Consider the following 21,210-nt stretch of genomic DNA (forward strand, 5'->3'; position numbering starts at 1 on the left):
ATTTATTATTTTCTTACCTGTTCTTCGCCGTCTAGCTCAATATTGGCCATAAAGAGCCTTACTTAATCATATTTCTGCTTGTTATCCCCTTCCCGACTGTCCCCGATAGATCGAACTCGGCCTGAGTCTCAGCCCCGAGGCCTCCATCGATCTGCTCCGCGCCCGGGAAACAGGCCCCTTTGGTTTGCTTACTGCCTTGTCCTAGCTCGCACTTTATCACTATACTTAACGTTTTTTTAGCATCAACTGCTCTAACAATTGGCTCGAGAATAGATCACGTATTTTTAGAGTCCCATTTACAAATTTAATTGTTGTTACCATTTTCATGGTAAACAGTTTGGCGCCTACCGTGGGGCTAAAAATAATAGTGATTATTTTCTTGTTGGTTTCGTCACACAAACGCACGATATCTTTCACACTTTTCTTGTCCAAGATCCTTCGATTTCAGGTTAAAATGTCCGGATCGATAAACGGAGCCGAACACAACTACCCCGAGAACTACGGCGGAAGCAGTATGGCTATTTCAACGGTTGGCGCGACACCACAGGACCCTGATAACGCATCTGGGTCGATTCAAGCGGACGCGGGCTCGCAAGGCGCGCAACAGGTCAACGAAGCCTCGCGCACTGATGATAGCATAAAACGTTTTGACCGACAGGAAGCTCAAAAAACCCCGGCCCGGGAAGAACAGGAATAATCTTCGCGATATTTTTGAAATGTTGTAGGCACGACAGTCGGCTATCGCTCGGCTGCAAAGTCTCCCGGGGACTCCCAGCGTAATAGCGACGGAGACACCTCCTTACGATGATCCAATACCCGAGAGGTCAAGTAACGACGAGTCTGTAATCGACCTTGCCACAGTGAGGATGCTCGGGAACCTCTTCAAAGGGATCAAGTCAGGTTCGTGGAAGCTCTTACGGCAACCGTCTCCCAAGGAAACAATCCCGGAACTCCCTAGGCACGACGGGACTCCGGATCCCTACGGACGCACCACCACCTACGCGTGCTCATTTGAATGCAGCGACCCCCGAAATGATGAGTTCAAGCCCGTCTCTCTGAGGAATCTCGAAGAAAATTTACCGAAAGAAACCATGACACAGCGCCACCGCCTGGCACTTGGCCTCACACACTCGCTTGCCATGCCAGCATGGTCTTCCGCAGAAGCACGCGGCCATACCGACAAAGCAGTGCCGAGAAGGCCCGACATACCTGAGGCCGAACGAGGAAGAAATGAAATTCCGCAAAAAGCTGCACCCAGTTCCCCGATAGGACGAACGAGATCGCTCCCAGTTTCGAGTGGTTGGACAACACAGGCCTTCACCCGAAGCCTAAAAGAAGCATGCCCGATGACTCCAGGACGTTTCAAGCAAAGCCAAATCAGATACCCAGTCGAGGACCGGTTGGATGACCGCACCCGGTATTAGCCACGAATCAGAGCCGTGGGGAACCATCCGGGAATCTCCTCGGGCTCGGTATATCCAAGCAGACTCCCGACAAAGTAGCTGATGCGAAGCAGATAGAGGTATCACCCATGCGCAACGAATGAAAGGAACTACTTGAGGTGCAACCTACCTCGCAACAATAGGGAGATGGCCCGAGGACAGCATCCTCGAGGAACCTCCAATGGAACCAGATTCAACATGGCACATCTGATAAGAAAAACCCGCCCTGCCGAGCACGATTTCAGCTCGAGAGAACGACGACCGTGCAATTCAACAGAGATCGCCACCAAGTAGCATCAAGCGATCAGGATCGGATCCAGCTCCAAGGGAGGAAGGAGATCAGGAAAAATAAGGCCGACAAGCCACATCGTATTGCCACGACAATAAAAGGGCGACAACACCCTTCAAAGATCTATAAAAGGTAGAGAGAAAGTATTCACCGCCAAGGAAAGACGGATCCGAGGAATATACCCAGAGGGCACCCTTGCATCTAGGAAAAGGGACACCGAGACTTCGCCTCGGCCTCGTATTCACGCATTGGTAATCCCCTCCCTCATTTAACCTATTTCAAATAAAACATGTGTCCATGAGTGCAGGTGGTTCGACCGGCCACACCGATGGCGTCGGGCCGAAGCCAATAGGGCGGTTCGGGCCAACGAACCAAATCACTCTCACATTTCAAATCTTTGGTGGATTCCAGATGCCAGACGCCACGACAATCAGGAAGGCCGCTCCCTCTGTACAACTCGCTTGAGCTCGGACTAGAGCGCCGAGCCCGCGAAGCGCAGACGTTTTATTCAAATGACAGCAGGTACGCCACCCAGAGGCAATTTCAACCCCACTCCACCAAAAGGATGGAATTCCCTGGCAAATGTAGGACTAAGGCATTCGGCAAAAAGCTACAGGCGACGGGAGGAAGTCCCTCACCATATAACCAGCCGCAGGCGTTAACTCCTCCGCCCTCTAAGTGATCCAAGGGTAAGCGGAACCGCATATTCGACTAAGCCTTGTTGAATGCGGCGAAAGGCTGCATTGGAGCGCGCACGTCGGAACGGCAGGAACGGACCAAGCCTCGAAAACATCTCCTATACACCCCACAGCAGGGAAGGACTACTTCGTTCCTTTATTGTGTCTTTCCTTTTAACTAACCTACATGCAGGGAGCCAACCAAAGCATTCAAAAATTCTAAAGTCCACTCGGAGATCCGAGGCCTATGCAGGACCCGTCGAGCTCTCTTTCCTCGACCGGGTTTTCAGCCTAAAGGTCCCGGCAGCAAGATTGTTATCAAAGCAACGAATCCCCAAGAAAGGGATTCGATAAGATCGCAGTCCTTTCTCCTACAGTCGGACAACGTGTCATGACCTCCTCTTAAGGGCACCGTCCCTCCGAAAGGGCCAACAATTGGCAGGCTAAGTTCCAAAAACGGAACCATATAAATGGATCATATAATCAGAGTAGCCGCACTCGTGCGGGCCGAGCTCGCGACAATGGGACAATATGTATTTACAGCATATATGTATGCCAAGCAATAAAGAATACCCTTTCGACATTTCTTCTTTCGGGAAAGGTGCTTTCAAACATGCTCGCAGCAAATATTTCTCAATTGAATGTGTCCCGATATATACTCGGGGACTTAGCATCAGCAATTCGGCAACTTGCATGACCCCAGGGTCGAACTCCGGGCTCATCAAGCCCCTAGAAGGCAACTTCGAGCTCACGAGAAGCTGCCTTCAAGCTTAAACAAACTCGATGACTGCTATCAATTGCCATACAACTGGAAAACCCGAAACTGTAAGACCCCTAGCGGGCAGCCTCGCCATAACCAGATATATTCTACAAACTGTAAGACCTCAACAGGCATGACAAACTGTAAGACCTCAACAGGCATGACAAACTGTAAGACCTCAACAGGCATGATAAACTGTAAGACCTCAACAAGCATGAACGTCCTGATATTTAGGCTATGCGTCGCATTTGTAAGAATCCCTAAAGAACATACCCTCGATGTAGACGCCTAAACTATCACAAGGGATCAAAAATGGCTACGGCTAAATGCATACGACTACGGTCGAAACAGCTGATACAGCCAAAATAACGCGACTCGGGGACGCCCGACTGTCGCTAAAAAATCGCAGGCCACTACTCCGAATACACTTTGGAAAGAACCGGTTAAAACAGGCTTCCCTCCACAGGAAAAAACGAGCTCCAACAATGTCGGCTCCAAAATGCAATAGCGTCGATCTACTCGACCTACGAGCTATGAACCATACGAGGTGCTCGAAACACCGCCGACAACGACTTGAAATCGAGGTTCCTATGGAACCGACAACGGGTCATGCAAAATACTACAAAAAGACCTTAATGAGTGGATACAAAGCCTACAAAAAGCCCACGGGCAAAAAATAGCGCAAGAGCCATTGTTGCCAGCTAAGCAAGCCTACGGGCCACATATTGAAAGGTCTCTACGACCAAACAGTGTAAGAGCCATTGTCGCCAGCTAAAAAATCTTGACAACTTGAATTAAAATGAGCTCGAATCGTAACCTGATTCGAAGACCGGATCCAAAATAGTTAACTATACAAGCCTATGGGCCACATATTAAAAGGTCTCTACGACCAAACGGCATAAGTGCCATTGTCACTGCCCGGAGACTCGATGAAATTTAAGGGTCGAATGCAGCTCGAATCGCAACGTGACTCGGAGACTGGACCCGAAAAGTGCAACATGCCTAAGGGCATGGCTCAGATGATACCGTCATCAGCCGATTAAATCTCCAGTCCACGCACCCGCAAGATCACTTCAAACGCTCCTCAATGTTCAAAGGTCAAATTCCTTCCACAAACTTCTCACAACAAATAGAAATCATCACCAAAGCATGAATAATACAACGAAGTCATGATAATCACAATATAAGACTCACGGGCATGCTTGACACCAACGTATAGATACTCGTCACCATGCCTATACGTCGTACTCAACAATTATCACATAGAAAATAGGACTCGACACCTAATCCCTTAAGCTAAGGTTAGACCAAACACTTACCTCGATGCCACGATCACAATTCACGTCTCAATTATCGCTTTACCCCTTGATTCCACCACCAATTCGCTCGTATCTAGCCACAAGTTACTTAATTACATCAATAAACGCCCTAAATGAATCAATTCTAATGCATGAAATAAGTTTTTCCAAGTTTTACCCAAAAAGTCAAAAATCGCCCCCGGGCCCGCATGGTCAAAACCCGAGGTTCGAACCAAAACCCGATTGCCCATTCCCCCACGAACCCAAATATATAATTTTTTTTTTAAATCGGACCTCAAATCGAGGTCCGAATCCCCATTTTTGAAAAATCTAGATTCTACCCAAAACACCCAATTTCCCCTATGAAAATCATTGATTTTGAGTTGACATCATGTTAAAAGATGTTAATGATTGAAGGAAACGAGTTGAAATTGACTTACAATTGATTTGGAAGAAGAGTTGTTCTTGAAAAAATGCCCTAGGGAGTTTATGTTTTGAGAAGATGTGAAAAATAGTTGATTTTCGGCTAAGTATAAAATTTGTAGGTCGCAAGTATGGGAAATGCGAATAGGGTTCGCAATTGCGAACCCCGATCTCTGCTAAGTTGGGAAATGCGAAAGGATTCTCGCAATTGCGAGATGGGAAATGTGAACAAAAGATCGCATTTGCGATAACGGGCCCAAGAGGGGTGCATCGCATTTGCGAAGGAAATCTCGCATTTGCGAGGAAGAGCTGGCCTGGGCTGTTTCGCATTTGCGACTCAGCCTTCGCATTTGCGAGCCTGGCTTCGCAAATGCGAAGACTGCAGGCCTGAACACACCAGCTAAAAACCTGCAATTCACCAAGTCTAAAATCCACCCTGTGGCCTATTCGAAACTCACCCGAGCCCTCGGGGCTCCAAACCGAACATGCACACCAACCTAAAAACATCATACGGACTCGCTCATGCATTAAAATCACTAAAATAACATCAACAACTATGAATTTTAGCATCAAATTCATGAAATTTTCTTAAGAACTTCAAATTTCCAATTTTTCCAAAAATGATCTGATTCACGTCATTTCAAGTCCGTTTCTTACAAAATTACACAGACTTATCTTAAATCACATATAAGACTTGTACCGGGCGCCGGAACCAAAATACAGGCCCGATAACATCAAGTTCTAATCACAATTCATTTCCAAATCTAATAAATAATTTCAGAAAATAATTTTCTTTAAAAATTCATTTCTCGGGTTTGGGACCTCGGAATTAAATTCCGGGCATACGGCCAAGTCCCATATTTTCCTACGGACCCTCCGGGACCGTCAAATCAGGGGTCGGGTCCGTTTACCCAAAAAGTTGACCGAAGTCAACTTAATTCATTTTATAGTCAAAATTTATCATTTTTCACAAATTTTCACATATTGGCTTTCCGGCTACGCGCCCGGACTGCGCACGCAAATCGAGGTGATGCTAAAAGAGGTTTTTAAGGCCTCAGAATGCAGAATTTTCTTTTAAAACAAGTTCACACGAGCACCCCTAATCCCTCGAGTCAAAGTTAGACACAACACTTACCTCGATCCACAGGCCATTCACTGCTCAATTACCGCTTTTCCTCTAGTTTCCACCTCCAAACCACTCGTATCTAGTCATAATTAACTTAATAACATCAATTATCGCTAAAGAAATTAATTCCAATGCATAATTATAAGTTTCCCAACATTTTCCCCAAAAAGTCAAAAAACGACCCCGGACCCGCTTGATCAAAACTCGAGGTTCGGACCAAAACCCATTCACCCTCGAGCCCAAATATGTAATTAGTTCAGGAATCCGACCCAAAATCGAGGTCTAAATTCCCAAATTTGCAAAATCCTCAATTCTCCCAAAATCCCTAATTTTCTACCCTTAAAGAACAAGATTTAGGACTAGGAATTCAATGCTTGATGATGGAAATTAAAGAAAACGAGTTAAAGAGTGCAAATGTATGATTTGGTGTTCAATTCCCTCTTCAAAAATCGCCCTAGGTCGAGTTCTAGTGATGAAATATGAAATTTGGGAAGGAGTCCCGTTTTGAATCACTTCACTCTACATGCATGTAGAGTCGGAAAGTTACTCCTATAATAAGGAAGGGCGGTCTTTCCAAAAGGCGTGAATGCAAATAAAAAATATCTCCTGGATAAGCTTCACGACCGGGCGGTTTGTTCTGTCTTGAAAATCACTGGACAGGTCTTCATCGCGTTCACGAGAGACCTATCGCGATCGCGATGCACAGCGCCCAGAAAGGCCTTCGCGTTCGCAATGGTCTGTTCCCCCTGACCTTCACGTTCGCGAGCCTAGGCCCGCGTTCGCGTAGAACGACTCGATGATTCCCAGCCCACCTCCAATACACTACGCGTTCGCGTCAAGCCGGTCGCATTCGCGAAGAGCAAACTCCCCCAGTTCTCCGTGTTTGCGATCGAAGCCTCGCATTCGCATAGAACAAATCCATCCCCAACCCTGCTTACACTTCGCGTTCGCGTGAGAAGCTTCACGAACGCAAAGAAGAAAACCAGCAAGTGCTGAAGCTGCAAAAAACCATAATTTTCCTAGGTCTAAAACATCCCGAAGCCTATCCGAAACTCACCCGAGCCCTCGGGGCTCCAAATCAAACATGCACACAAGTCTAAAAACATCATACGGACTTGCTCTTGAGGTCAAATCGCGAAAATAACACCTAGAACTACGAATTTAGCACCAAACTGAATGAAATTTTCAAGAAAGTTTTAAAACTTCTAACTTCTCAACCGGACGTTCGAGTCACGTCAAATCATTTCTGTTTCTTACCAAATTTTACAAATAGTGTATAAATATCATAACGGACCTGTACCGGGCTCCGGAACCAAAATACAGACCCGATACCAACAAGATCAAACATTACCAAATTTCTTTAAACCATTATATTTTTAATCTTTCAATTTTAATCAAAAATTCATATCTCGAGCTACGGACCTCGGAATTCGATTCCGGGCATACGCCCAGGTCCCATATTTTACCACGGACCCACCGGGGCCGTCAAAATACGGGTCCGGATCCATTTACTCAAAACGCTGACCAAAGTCAACAAAAATCAACTTTTTAGACCTTAAATTATTATTTCATCAATTTTTCACATAAAAGCTTCTCGAAAACGCACCCGGACGGCGCACGCAAATCGAGGAGGAATAAAATAAGGTTTTGAAGGCCTCGTAACATGAAATCGAGTTCTAAAACATAAGATGACCTTTTGGGTCATCACATTAGGTGCTGTCACTTAAGACCCAAGTTATTAGCTTTTGGGGAGAAATTATCTGGGTTAGCCATTTTTTAGGTTGGCTATTAGAGCATTCTCATATTTTAGATTGTATTAGAAAATCGTCCCTAAATTTTACTGGATTTTACTTTAGTAAAGGTTAAAAAAAAATCAGTAAGTTTTTCTGGATTTTGTTGTTCTAGAATTTTTTGTTTGAAGTTAAAAATTGTTGAAGTATAATGTGAATTAAAAAATCATAAATTGCTCCTAAATTTTTCTGTTTTTGCACTATTAAAGGTTCAAAAATTAGTAAATGTTCCTGGATTTTGTATTTAAAGTTAAAATTGCTGAAGTATAATGTGAATTCAAAAACCATGAAAGATTCTGGATTTTGCACTAGTAAAAGTTCAAATTGCTGAATTTTGAAAATTTCAGCATACATTCCACTTGTCAAAGTTTCGATCTCCAGTACCGATTATTGGAGTTCTTTTCCATATTCTAGTTGAGGGCAAGCACATCAACTTAATCGGATCAGTGGCATTACAATTTAAAAAATATAGTTAAGCTCTAATAACCGACCTAAAAGTGGCTATTTACCAAGATCATCTGATTTTGGGATACATCATGTGCCTTTTTCATTAGGTGTTATATATGAGGAATCAAATGGATCCAAAGTCCATACAATTAGGGACCATTTTGATCATTATATTCTCGATGATGATGTTGTTGTTGATGTTGGTAAATGGTGCCATGATTTGTAGAGGTATTGGATTTTGAATGCCATAGCACTTTTCTCATTTTTAAAACCTCTCGTTGGCCTTCTGTTGATATATCTCTGGAGGGAAAAGTACTGAATCAAACAGGACAATAAGATTGAGGGGAAAAGAAAAAAAAAAGGAGAATAAGATTGTGAGGAATTTCTTGTTGTTGTACCCTACAACGATCGACACCTCACACAGTGGGCGTAATTAGTTGGATAAGCATCTGAAACGTTTCAGTTTGTGGTTCCTTGTTTTTTCGTCCGGTGCGGATCTATGTTATGTGATAGGGTGGTACGCCACCCGTCACACTTCGGCAAAAATTCTGAGCATGTACATAAATATGTGCAAAAAAGCAGATAAGTAATATCTTAAGTGGCACCCGCAATGCACAAAGTACCTTTGGGTGCCATTGGTTCTCGAGGACGCTACAATTCTTCATTTTCTATATCCGAATTCGAATCCACGCGTAGACACCCTGGCAACCCTTTATTTCCCTAAGACCTCACTTCTCTTTCTTCCATTTTATTCTCCATTGTTGCACCCTTTATTTCTCTATAACCTCACTTCACTTTCTTCCTTTTTATTCTCCAACAACAACAACAACCCACTATACTCTCACTAGTGGGAGCTGTTTCCAAATAGACCCTCGGCATCCTTTCCACCAAGAATTCCCCACCTTGCTCTTGGGATAACTCGAACTCACAACCTCTTAATTGGAAGTAGGGTTTGCTTCCTTTTTATTCTCCATTGTTGCTATTTTTCTCTCTCTCTATCTCTCTATGCATTATATGTATGTATCTTTTTATTTTCTTTCTTCTTCTTCTTCATCTTTTTATTGTAAATTTATTTACAAACCACCCATCCTTTTGTTTCTACAATTAAAGTTTACTTCATATAAATCCTACTTTGATAAATAATTTGAATTGATCTTAGTTTAACATACTTTTTCTCTCTTTGTAATGATGCGACATTGATCTATTTGTGTATAATTTGAGTAATATTTTATTGGCTTTGAAAGATCGAAATGGATTGTTTACTAGACGTTTTGAGTTGATTCACAAAGATTTAAAAGTTGAAGACTTCATTGTGCAAAAAATGGTCATAAAATTGATAAATATGATCGAAAACTAACTCAAGGAAGGTAAAGTAATCTAGTCAAATGAAGAATTTGTGGAAATAAAGTTACTTTTTAGCAAACTATCTGTGTTTGGAAGCGCTCTTTCAAGAGTTATTGGTTTTTATTTTTTGTTTTGCAATTTACTTGTACAAGAGAAGTTAAATTTTTAAATCAAATTAAACTAAATCGAACTTATTTATCTATTTACGAATAAAAGACTTACTGACGTAAAACTAACTGAACCGACTCATCTAATCAAGAACAAAGAAAGGAAAGGGCAAGTCCCAATAATACAGAAAGTAGAAAGCAAATTCAAACGAAAGCCACCACAGCTTTCGTAGAGATAGCTTGTCCATGTAGTTGTCGTTGGATAGAGCTCTGTCTTGTTTCATCAAACGAAACAAACGTGTTCTCCCATTTGCCAAAACCAGAATAACACCTAACCCGTTGGCTGAGAATCAATCGCTCAAGTACCATGGCACTTCTCAGAATGTATAAAGCAAATTCAATCTCTGCAGTTGTTCCATGAAATCCACGAAACCCCGCTTCTTTTAGCTCAGTGTGACATGTAGGTGATATAATAAGAGGCGAATCAGGTATATCTGCACTGCATCTTGTCATCTTTATCTGAGATCAACATATCGTTCAATGAATATAACAACGACTAGTGTAGTTAAAACAAGTTGCATTGGACAAAAAAAATCATACATAGCAAATCAGGCACATCTCCCAAAATAAAGGGATGTAAAAAGATAAATTCAAAACAACTGCACCGTCTGAAGATAACACTCGGATATGAATATCCAAAAAAAATACAAAAGAAAAAAAAAAAGATGAATATGGATAACTCACGTCTAAAATCAAATATTGAAGAAGAGGACAGAAGCGCAATATAGGGGAAATTTTGACTATATCAAAGTCGTTAGTGTCCACAAGCACCAAATGTAGCGTCCTAAGGTTTCTGAAGATCTCCGTCTCTCTTTGAAAGTATTTTACCTGAAAAGAAGAACATAAAAGATATTAAGGTCTTCAGAAAGACAAATACACACGAAGAAATTAGAAAAATTAGGCATTTTCAAATACCTCAAGAGGACCAATTCCGGCCTTTAAAATTTCAATCTGCGCAGGTAAATCTCTTGCAAAATCACCAAATATGTATGGCATTGACTCGGTTTGACGAAGATCAATCATTACATATGCCAATGCGGGAACAAAAGAGAAATAAAACCTTACTTTTCCAAAACCGATACACTTAAACATACAAAGATTTCTAGCCTGAAGATCAATTTCTTTTACTCCACAATTGAAAAAAACAAGAGATTTTATTGCACCGGAGACGCATATTTTACCAGGAAGACTACAAAATTTAAGCGTTAACTGCTCAAGGTTCAAACAAGAGGATAAAATAGCCTCAAATCGTTCCTTTGGTAAAAATACACGCTCCAAAGTAAGGGTCCGGAGGAAGTTGACTTTGATGCTTGGTTGCACAATGCAATTGTTTAAAAACAAATGTTTCAATGAGGATGTTTGAGAGAGAAGCTCCAAAGAAAATATAAACGGTATCGACTTATTGTAAGAATGAAAGGTAAGACGTAATCTTTCGACACCTAGTCTTGAAATAGAACACATCAATTGGTCCAATTCAGTAGGAAGCTTTCTTCCATAGCAAAAGACCATCTCAATATGAGCCACTGTACGACCTGAATAAAGTTGTAATATCTTATTTACTCCTTTCAAGAATTTCTGTTGACAGCAAGGGCAACAACTGTGATTGGCAGAGTAGACCCCCGACATGTCAAGGCATCTGAGGTTTAATCTAGGCATAGAAGCGAAGAGATATTTCCACCTTCTAGATAAAACGCTCGTCCTAACAGCATCGTGTATCGGCAAATGTGCGAGAATGGAAGGCAAAATATCGTCTGGTAGCTGACTGAAGTAATCCTCCTTTGCATCATGAACCTAATTGCATTACAAGCGCCCGCAGAAAAACTTTAAAAGAAAATCACTATGACTAGAAAGACAAAAAGAAAAGACTCACTTATCCGAAACCAATTTATTAGTACTGGACCCGAGTTTCCTAGAAAAATCTGTCATGCAATAACATTATTTTGGTTCCCAAATTGCAACCTCTGGTCACAAATTTCTCCTCACTCTTCAACAACAACAACAAAAAAGTAGTTTTATCCTACAAATGGGGCCTAGAGAAGGCAGTGTATACGCATATCTTCCCCTACCTTGTGAAGGTAGAGTGGTTGTTTTGGATTTCTCCTCACTCTTCCTACTCCTTTATTTTTCTCCCAAGTTTTGATGTCTTATTTGCTTTGTTTTTTCGGAATAAGCTATAAAATAAGAGGCAGAGAATCTAGTTCACTACAAAAAAAGAGAGGAAAGGAAAAAGAGAAAAAAGAAAGCACCTCTATTCATCCATCTTATTCACTTAATAAAAGGCCATGAGTAAATAAGTTCAACAAATCAAGTTATAATAAAACTCTTTATTTTGTAGCACCACCTACCTTTGCAATGAATGTCTATTGTAAGGATCAGGAAGGTTTTAACTATGTTAAGTCATGTAGTATGAATGCATGCGGCACTCTAGCATCTCTAGGAAATGACAATGCCCTATATGGCATTGCACAACTCTGTACTAATGGCACTACTATGGGTCTTGTACCCTAGTACTTGCTACTGTTTTTTATTATTATTAATATAAGTATCCTTTTCCTTCAAAAAAAAAAGTTCAACAAATCAAATTCTAAGATAATTATAACTCTTTGTTAAATTATTTCAAACGTTTCTTGGGAGTTGATTACCCAATTATCATCTTGAGCAAGTGCGTGCGTATAATCTCTGCTTACAGTAAATATTGGGGGTGAGATCTCACTCCTAAAGCAAAAGGAGTGAAATTCAGTATTCAATTGTAGTATAATTCTTTAATACACGCTTGTCCATACTCCGCACAAAATTACATTAGTTTGATTTATACTTTGTATTAGTAGTTGTGGAAAAAAAAAGTAGTAAAATTAAAGCAAAAAGAAAGTAGTTCCCAAAAAATAATTGATTAAAACTTAAATTTGATTAGCAAAATAGATTGAAGCCTATTGTGGGATCGTTTAGTTGATGTATTGGAATAATTAATCTCAACATAAATTTCTGCATAATATAATTCTTTTTTCTTTTGGACAATAATCATTTTCAATTGCACAGCACAAAAGGCTTCCAAGTCACTCAATGCCATTTCTTTTTAAACAAAACTGTCACCTTTTCATATCATATGAAGCATGTCCTGTTCTGTTGTTTGTTTATCAACAACAACATCAGACCCAATGAAGTTACATAACTGGGATGTGAGGAGGGTAGTGTAAACGCAGACCTTGCCCGTACCTTTGGAGGGTAGAGAAGCAGTTTTCAATAGACCCTCGGCTCAAAGAATATGGAAAGAGAGTAAAGAAGTATCAACAACAAGGGCCAGAAAGATAGTAACTAGTAATAGAAAACTAAGAACCAGAAAATAGACGGAAAGCTATGTTGCTCGGACTCTTCAAAGATGTCTTTGGATGCATGTCAGATCCTCCAAAAGTAGTGTATTTTTTGAGGATCCGACACGGGTGACGCAGCATTTTGGAGAGTGCGCGCAACATAGACGGAAGAAAACAGTAGCAACAAGCATTGATCACCGCAAGATAGCAAGAAACCGACGCAGAAGGTAATTGGAAACAACATGTAAAATTAGCAATCTACACCAATAACAACAACCCTAGTATAATCCCACAAGCGGGGTATAGGGACGGTAGTATGTACGCTGACCTTACCCCTATCTGGAGGGTAGAGAGGTTATTTCTGAAAGACCCTCGACTCGACTCAAGGAAAGATGAAACAACACGTAGTACTAGAAATCTAACAATAGTATAACACCAGACTAACACTAATACTATTGATATGTAAAAGGAATACTCTCAACTACCTACTAGCCTTCTACCTTAATTCTCGACCTCCACACATTCCTATCAAAGGTCATAACTTCGTAAATTTAGCAATCTAATAATAAGAAAAACATAACCTAACCTTCTATCCTAACCTTCTACCATAACCTAAGAAACCGACTACCTTAACCTTCTACCCTAACTTCTGCTCTTTGTTTATCAAACACGTAAATTCTACAACTGATTCACCCTAACAACAAAACTCTTATGGAAACAAGAAGGAAAAACAAAATTGACTTTACCCTGTTGGTTGCCATGAAGTTTTCAGTGGACTAGCATCACAAAATTGAGATATAAAGTAATACCTGTATTAATTGAGGGGTCGTTTGGTATGATGTATAAGAATGGTATTGAATAGGGTGTATTGTAATGCTGAGATTAGTAATACTGTGATTAGTTATGTTGGTTTTTTATCGATTGTGAGGTTTGGTGTATTAAACATGCATTCCATGATTTTTTTAAAAACTTGTTTTTTCACCAAAATATCCTCCAAAAATGTTGGAAAGGATTTGGAAAACGTTTTGAAAGGGCGGTTCTATCTTTATATATGCTTATTCATGTATTAAAAACCATGGTATTGCTAATGCCATGGTTTGCTATATATAAGAATAGTACTAAATATGGTGTATAACTAATACAATGTATTAGTAATACATAGGTTGAAAAACACTACCAAACCAGGGATTAATAATACTAAAGCCAATACATATATTATTTTCCCTAATACATTCAATCAAAGGACCACTAAGTGTATTAGCAATGCAAGTAGGGGTGGGCATAAAATCCGAAAAACCTAATTCCGAACCGAACCTAATTAATTTGGTATTTCGGTTTCGGTTTTTTCGGTATTTCGGTTTATTTCGGTACAGAAATTTCGGTATTTCGGTAATTCGGTTCGGTATACGGTATTGGGTTTTTGATATTTCGGTATTTCGGTATACCGAAATACCGAAATAGTGCAATGTGTATTGTGCAATGTGTGCAGCATGTTTGCATTGCTAAGCTTGCACTTGTTCATGTACGGTTGCAATCTGTTCCTTTGGACTTTTGACTCTCTCTCTCTCGACCTCGACTCTCTCGCATAGGCTGAATTAGCATTGCATTTTTTCACGTCATCGTTTTTTTCCCCTCATCTCTCTGGCCAGAGAGAACACAAAAGAACAGACACAGAATTTTCTATCCAAAAAAATGGCTATATCATCAACTTCATCGTCCATGCAAGATATCTTGAAGCAACGCAAATACCCATTCATCCTCTCTTTTTTCCTTTTGCTAATCTTCGTTACTTTCCTCCTTATTTCAAACTCCCAGAAATCTTCCATATTCGTTGCTATCGACTTTGCTCAACGTACCTCTCGATCCAAATCATCAATCCCTGCTGATAATCCGGACTTGAATCCTAACACTATTTCAAACGAAAACGTCCCGCTGGGTAATAATATTACGATCAACCCTGAGTCTAAAGTCCCGCTGGATAATAATTATACGATCAATACTGATTCTGATACATTAATCAACAATGAATTGGAGACGTTCTCTTATGATTGCAATCTGTTGATGCGATTCATGGAATTCTCCTACTGAGATGTTTATGTAGTAACGAGTAGGAAAACGCTGAAATTGTATCAAAATGATCCTCTATTATGTTTCAGCTGGGAGCTCTAGACAGTGAAGATTTGGTTTAAACCGAAACCATACCGAAACCGTACCGAACCAAAATAAGAAATACCGAACCGTACCGAAATATTTTGGTACGGTATTTGGTATACACAATTGATAAACCGAATACCGAACCGAAATTTTTAAATACCGAACCGAAGTACCGAATGTCCACCCCTAAATGCAAGTATTAAGATATTTAAATGCAAAATTGCCTTAAAACAATAAGTTATTCATGTATAACAATCTTTTCATTATTAATCAACGCCATAATGATCCATTCATTATTAATAACTGCACAAACAATCCCTGCATTATAATCCCCATATCTAGTAGTAATATGTAAAAACGAATATTGAGAGATACTCTCAAATATATATGGCATGTTTGGCTAAGCTTCTTGTAAGGCAAAAGTGTCTTTTTTTCTCAAAATTAAGGTGTTTGGTCAAGGAAAGAAAAAAATGCTTTTGGGGAGAAACAGAAACAGTTTCGATAAGCATAAAACGTAATTTTTCTCCAAAAAGCACTTTTCTAAAAAATATTTTTGAGAAAAAATACACTTATAAGCACTTTTGGTAAGAAAACAGTTTGTATTTGGAAGTTTGAAAAGTACTTTTGAGTAGTACTTTTGAGAAAAACACGGATTTTAGAAGCTAGGCCAAACAGGCTAATAATCTCGATAGTGGGCTCCTAATTACAAATTATGATCACATAATATACTGAAAAGTACTGTAAAAAGTAATGCTATAAGAAGAGGAAATTTTGATATCCCTAAGAGGCAGGGGAGTTTGCTGAGTAATCAACATCATAAGGCACCATCAAAAACAGATTATGCACATACCTGATCAGTTGAATTGTTGTCTTTTTCTTTTTCCATTAACATTACAACTTTCCTTGCTGGTCTTTTCCCCCAAAACCCATAATACTTTAACCCAAAAGCAATTCCTCCCAATGCCAGCAACGGCAAAATCATTCGACCTGCTGACAACAGGGATCATGAACATTATATTCTGCAAAATAAGCACATACTTTTACCGATTATTGGAAGAAAATTTACCGGAAAAGTCTCTAACAGCAGACACCATATTTATAGAATTACGAAAGGCAAGAGAAAGATTTCTGTTTAGCAAATAATGAGAATGGTGACTAGAAGTTGAGCCGTTTAGCAAACCAAGACCAGTTAGGCAAAGGTTTTTTTTTGGTTCCTATTACGGGTTAGCTAAATGACCTTTTACCCAAAATAAAGAAAAAATAGGCCTTTTAAATTTTACCCATTAAAAATAAATTGGGGATTGAATCCCTAGATTATTGCTTAATTCTTATTTTAGTCCTTGTTTTAACAACAAGAGTCCGTTTGTCCAAGCTGTCAAAAATTGCTTATTCTGAAAAGTGCTTTTGTTTAAAAGCACTTTCTGAAAAAATACTTTTGCAAAGTAACAGTTTGTGTTTGGCCAATACGTTTGAGTAATGCTTTTTGAAACTCATTGTGTTTGACCAATCTTTTAAAAAAAATACTATTTGCTATTAGTATAATTTAGAGAAAATAAATAAATTTAAATATTCATTATAAAAGAATTCAATAAAAACGTGAAGTAAAAATATAAACTAAAAATTCTACTTAATATAATATAGTTATTCCAAAGCAATAAAATTGAGTGTATGTTATTGTTTACCTGATAATTTAAATATGTTAAAATACAAAATTCAATATAAATTAAAATCTACTCTTAGGAGTAGGAGAAAGAGAATAAAAACTTGATAAAAACATAAAAGAGAAGAAATGTATAGTAGAAAAGGAAAAGAACTGTGGGTGAAATTACAAGTAATTACAGTTGAAAAATAAGATAAAAAAAATAAGTAAATATTCTTCAGGCTAAGGCGCAGATATCTCGCTCTCTTTAAGGAGATTCAAGCCCACTGCAGTAGTATCTTCACCAGTCCAGCAGTAATACTGTTTACTTGTCCTCTCCAGGTACAACAGCCCGACAATGTCGTATGACTCGAACAAACTCGGGACAAGTTGTTGAGTTCAAAGCTCCACCAAAATGAACACCTTCCTGCAACAGAAATAATATTCTCTTTTGTCGAGAATAAGTTGGAGACTTAGATTTTCTCCTTCTCTTAATTCTCTTTTTCACAATACCAAGTTAACTTTTTTCATACATACTACCAAATTTTCCCCTTCCAAACATAAGGAAGAAACATCATTATTTATAGGTGTAGAATCTCTTTCATGAAATAAATAGTAAGGTACTAGGATAATAAAATTATAGAACATGGTTGGTGGTTACAAAATTTAATCTTAAGTGGGTAATTAGTGGTAGATCATGGCATTAGTGATTTTAATATTAAAATGCACTAACACCAACATTCCCCCACTCATTTTAATATTAAAATAAGAAAATTACTAGTTGAAGGGAGACTATTATGTATAATGAAGGTGTGTTCTATATTAAACCTTCACTTAGTAAAACAACGCTCTCTACTCCAGAGTCAGTAGTGGTCTCTGACTTGAACTATGACTACTTTAGGAAAATAAAGTATCACTGCTTACACATAATAATCAAGGTGTTGATATGAGCTTTATTAGCAGCATATTACGACCTTGTGCTATCCAGGTTATTATGAGTGCTTTTGAGAATAAGCCCAATTCTCATAAGAAGTGGCATACTTCCACACTCACATAGGTGAAATCTGTCAAGGGTGCTCCTGTAACTCTAACGCCCCACTCATACGAGCTACAGATACTCATTAAGAGTTAATAAAACTCAACCTCACAAATCATTACAGGATAAATGCATTCACACTATAAGGATGGAACAATAATAGTAATAATGCATTTCAAACCAAGCCATCGTATGATTTGTTCTTCCTATTGAACCCGGTTATAGGATCTCTAGTCCCCAGGTTAGGTTTCCTCATATATGACTTATGAGTTTATGGGCTTCAATCACATCCCTCTCGATGTGCCAAGGCCTTGGTTAGTAGATCTGTAAAATTATCACATAATCAATATCAATATTACCACTTTTCAAATATCACACAATATTGTATTTTCTCTTTATGGGTCTGGATTTACCGTTATAATAATAGTTTTGTACACTACCAATAGCAGCGGTGCTATCAAAATAAATCCTAAAATAAGAAGAACTGGGTTTTCAAAATGAGGAATTTGAAATAATAAATCTCTCAATCAATTCGCTTCCTCACTATCTGAAGTTAAAGCAGTTAGTTTAGCCTCCATGGTAGACTTAGCAATTATTGGTTGCTTTTTTTTATTTCCAACAAATAGCACCACCTCACAAAATAAAAATATAACTTGTAGTAGAACAGGAATCACCAGACAAAGTATTTCAGTATGCATCATAAAAGTCTTCGAGTACAACAACATATTTTTATAAAATAAACTATAGGTTTTTCTGCCAAGTAAATACCTTATAACACTTGTTATGGCATGTCAATGTTCATTACCGGGCTTGCTTGTAAACCTGCTAAATACTCCTACTGATTATGCAATATCAGGCCAAGTGCAATCAGTCACATATATCAAGCTTCCAATTAAGCTGGCATATTCCTTTTGATTTATCACATCATTATCACTTTGTACAGAAAATAAGTGAACACTTGAATCAAAAAAGAGTTATAACATGCTTGCAATTAATAAAATTATATTTTTTTCAAAATTTTCTCAACATAATTGTAATAACCCGAAATATTTTTATATGTTTATTAATTGTGAAATTTGACAATTTATTTTATTTATAGCAATTAGGTGAAATACTAAAGTAGTAAAAAAAAGTGTATTAAATAAGTGATTAGCGGACCTATATACAATTGCATATGTTAGTGGGTTTCAGAGGACTTTTAATATGTAGAGCAAACTTCATTTATGGCCAGCCACTAGAAACTAATATCAGCCGCTAGCCACAAAATTGCAGTATGCATTTTATAGCCCAAAACTAATTAAAAGGCTGGCCACCGATCCAACTATCACCGTATTTCAAACCGCATCTTTACACACTTACGTCCTTCATCCAAAAACCGCTCTTCTCTAATTCCAACTCAAATTCCAAAATAGAAAAATGAAATCTAAGATAAGAAGCAGGAATTTCAGATCTTCAATGCCGTCGTATTATACAAACCTAAAGCCGGGAGGATTTGGAAGACTAGGGTGTCACGACCCAAATTTCACATTAGGTCGTGATGGCGCCAAACACCGTTGTTAGGCAAGCCAACACAAATCAACTAGTGAATCCTCATTTAAATAATTAGTACGTGAAAATCTTTCCTTACTGATAAAGAAATTAGGAGTTTGATACTTAAGCATAATTAGATGAAAGTGATAATTACGAACTTAATTCATGATAGTAATCCAAAAATCATAAGTCTACCAATGTGTGTGCCAAGATGTGGTGTCACAAGTAGGTGGGCAATCTAGTAGAATATACAAAACCATACTATCCTACTGTCTAGAAAGGAAATAGATAGGAAAAGTAAAGACATGGAAAGACTCCATCTGCTGCAGAATGGCTCAGAAGGGCAGCTCATTGGAAGTCTCAAGCTAAGGAGTCCACTCTACACACCGGACTGATGTCCAGATACACCTGCCTCAAATCCTGTACAATCAAGTACATAAACGTAGTATGAGTACATAAACAATATGTACCCAGTACGTATCCAGTCTAATCTCGAAAAAGTAATGACGAGGGGTCGACTTGACACTTACTAACGTCAATAAATATAATAATATGATGTTCAATATTTTAATTCACAATGTACGTAGGTAACAACAAGCTCCAAACAAGAATAATACTGAAAATCCTTTCATCAAATCAATAAATTTAGGCACTTTCTTCATTTAAAATAAGTGATCTTTCAAGCAATTATTCATATGAATTATAAGGGGTTCCGGTTTTGTTATTACACACAAATACCACCGAAGACGTTCGGCCCGAACCAACATAAAAGTAAACTGTGCACTGCCGAGGGTCGAACAACCCGAACCATATATATACAATTATCAACCTGCCGAGGCAAACGGCACGCTCCCATGAGAGTAGTGAAAATAATCACCATGCTCGCAGAATATACTTGCGACGCGGTTAAGTATAAATACAACTTAAATGTTTCCTCAATTATTTTCAAAATAAATATTTACTTGAAATCCTTGAAATCATGACATTCTCAACGAAGTTTCATTCAATGCAAATTAACAATTTATAATCATATAACGGTACCCACAAAGCATGGTGTAAGCCTAGAACTACCCGGACATAACAGGAATAGTAGCTACGTACGGACACTCGTCACTTCGTGCGTACGTTGCCCCCACAATTAATCATATATTAATTAAGTTCACCTATGGGGAAATTTCCCTCTCACAAGGTTAGAAAAGAGACTTACCTCGTTTCGGGGCTATTTCCTTCTCAAGAATGCGCTCAAACCCTCAAGTCGGAACCGCACAATCCGAAACTATTCAAATAGTTTAAAAACCATTCATTATAGGTTTACAAGTTCATAATCTAGCTATTAAAGTAATTATCCAACCCCAAAGGCAAGATTCCTAAAATTCATCCCTGGGCCTACGTGCCCGGATTCCGGAAATTTTCGAAGAAAGTTGTTACCCATAACTTAAGGATGAAAAATATATGATTTCTACTTCATTCCATAACGAATTTCGTGGTTAAATCTTGTTTTTATCAAAAGTCTAGGTTTTACTCTAAACCCATGTCACGACCCGGAATTTCCACCCTCGAGAGTCGTGATGGCACCTACTCGTGGAAGCTAGGCAAGCCAAGAACCTTTGCAATTATTACCCCATCTCGTTTTTATACATGATTAAACAATTAAATTATTAATGAATAAGCAATTAAAAGACAGCGGAAAATAAAATTTAGCGAAATTCTGAACTAAATATAAAAACAACGTCTAGAAAACCGTTAAAAGTCTCTACCCAGCACCTGATGTCACAACATA

The 21,210-nt window shown here is 38.8% G+C and overlaps 1 protein-coding gene across 2 annotated transcripts; it reads right to left on the bottom strand.

Annotated features, from left to right (window-relative positions):
- Positions 1-9,798: 9,798 nt before the first annotated feature.
- LOC109211321 (putative F-box/FBD/LRR-repeat protein At5g56810) lies at positions 9,799-16,459 on the bottom strand. 2 transcript variants are annotated; one of them, XM_019374852.1, is made up of 5 exons: positions 16,292-16,459; positions 16,076-16,212; positions 10,679-10,714; positions 10,448-10,591; positions 9,799-10,222 (listed from the first exon to the last, which is right to left on the bottom strand). In XM_019374852.1, exons 1-5 carry the CDS (start codon positions 16,317-16,319, stop codon positions 9,908-9,910), a joined length of 660 nt encoding a protein of 219 aa, XP_019230397.1. In that variant the 5' UTR covers positions 16,320-16,459; the 3' UTR covers positions 9,799-9,907. The 2 variants fall into 2 exon arrangements, with proteins under 2 accessions (XP_019230397.1, XP_019230396.1); XM_019374851.1 differs by having other exon boundaries at positions 10,679-11,554.
- Between the last annotated feature and the right edge of the window lie 4,751 nt (positions 16,460-21,210).

This window comes from Nicotiana attenuata, unplaced genomic scaffold (genome assembly GCF_001879085.1).
Source record: "Nicotiana attenuata strain UT unplaced genomic scaffold, NIATTr2, whole genome shotgun sequence".
In the NCBI taxonomy this organism is placed as follows: domain Eukaryota; kingdom Viridiplantae; phylum Streptophyta; class Magnoliopsida; order Solanales; family Solanaceae; genus Nicotiana; species Nicotiana attenuata.

Bases quoted from the DNA above. Each gene is read 5' to 3' on its own strand.
- LOC109211321 (XM_019374851.1), bottom strand. From the start codon at position 16,319: ATGGTGTCTGCTGTTAGAGACTTTTCCG. The intron at 16,213-16,291 runs GTAAATTTTCTT...TGTTGTCAGCAG, and splicing joins TGCTGTTAGAGACTTTTCCG to GTCGAATGATTTTGCCGTTG. The intron at 11,555-16,075 runs GTATGTGCATAA...TAATGCAATTAG, and splicing joins ACAACAATTCAACTGATCAG to GTTCATGATGCAAAGGAGGA.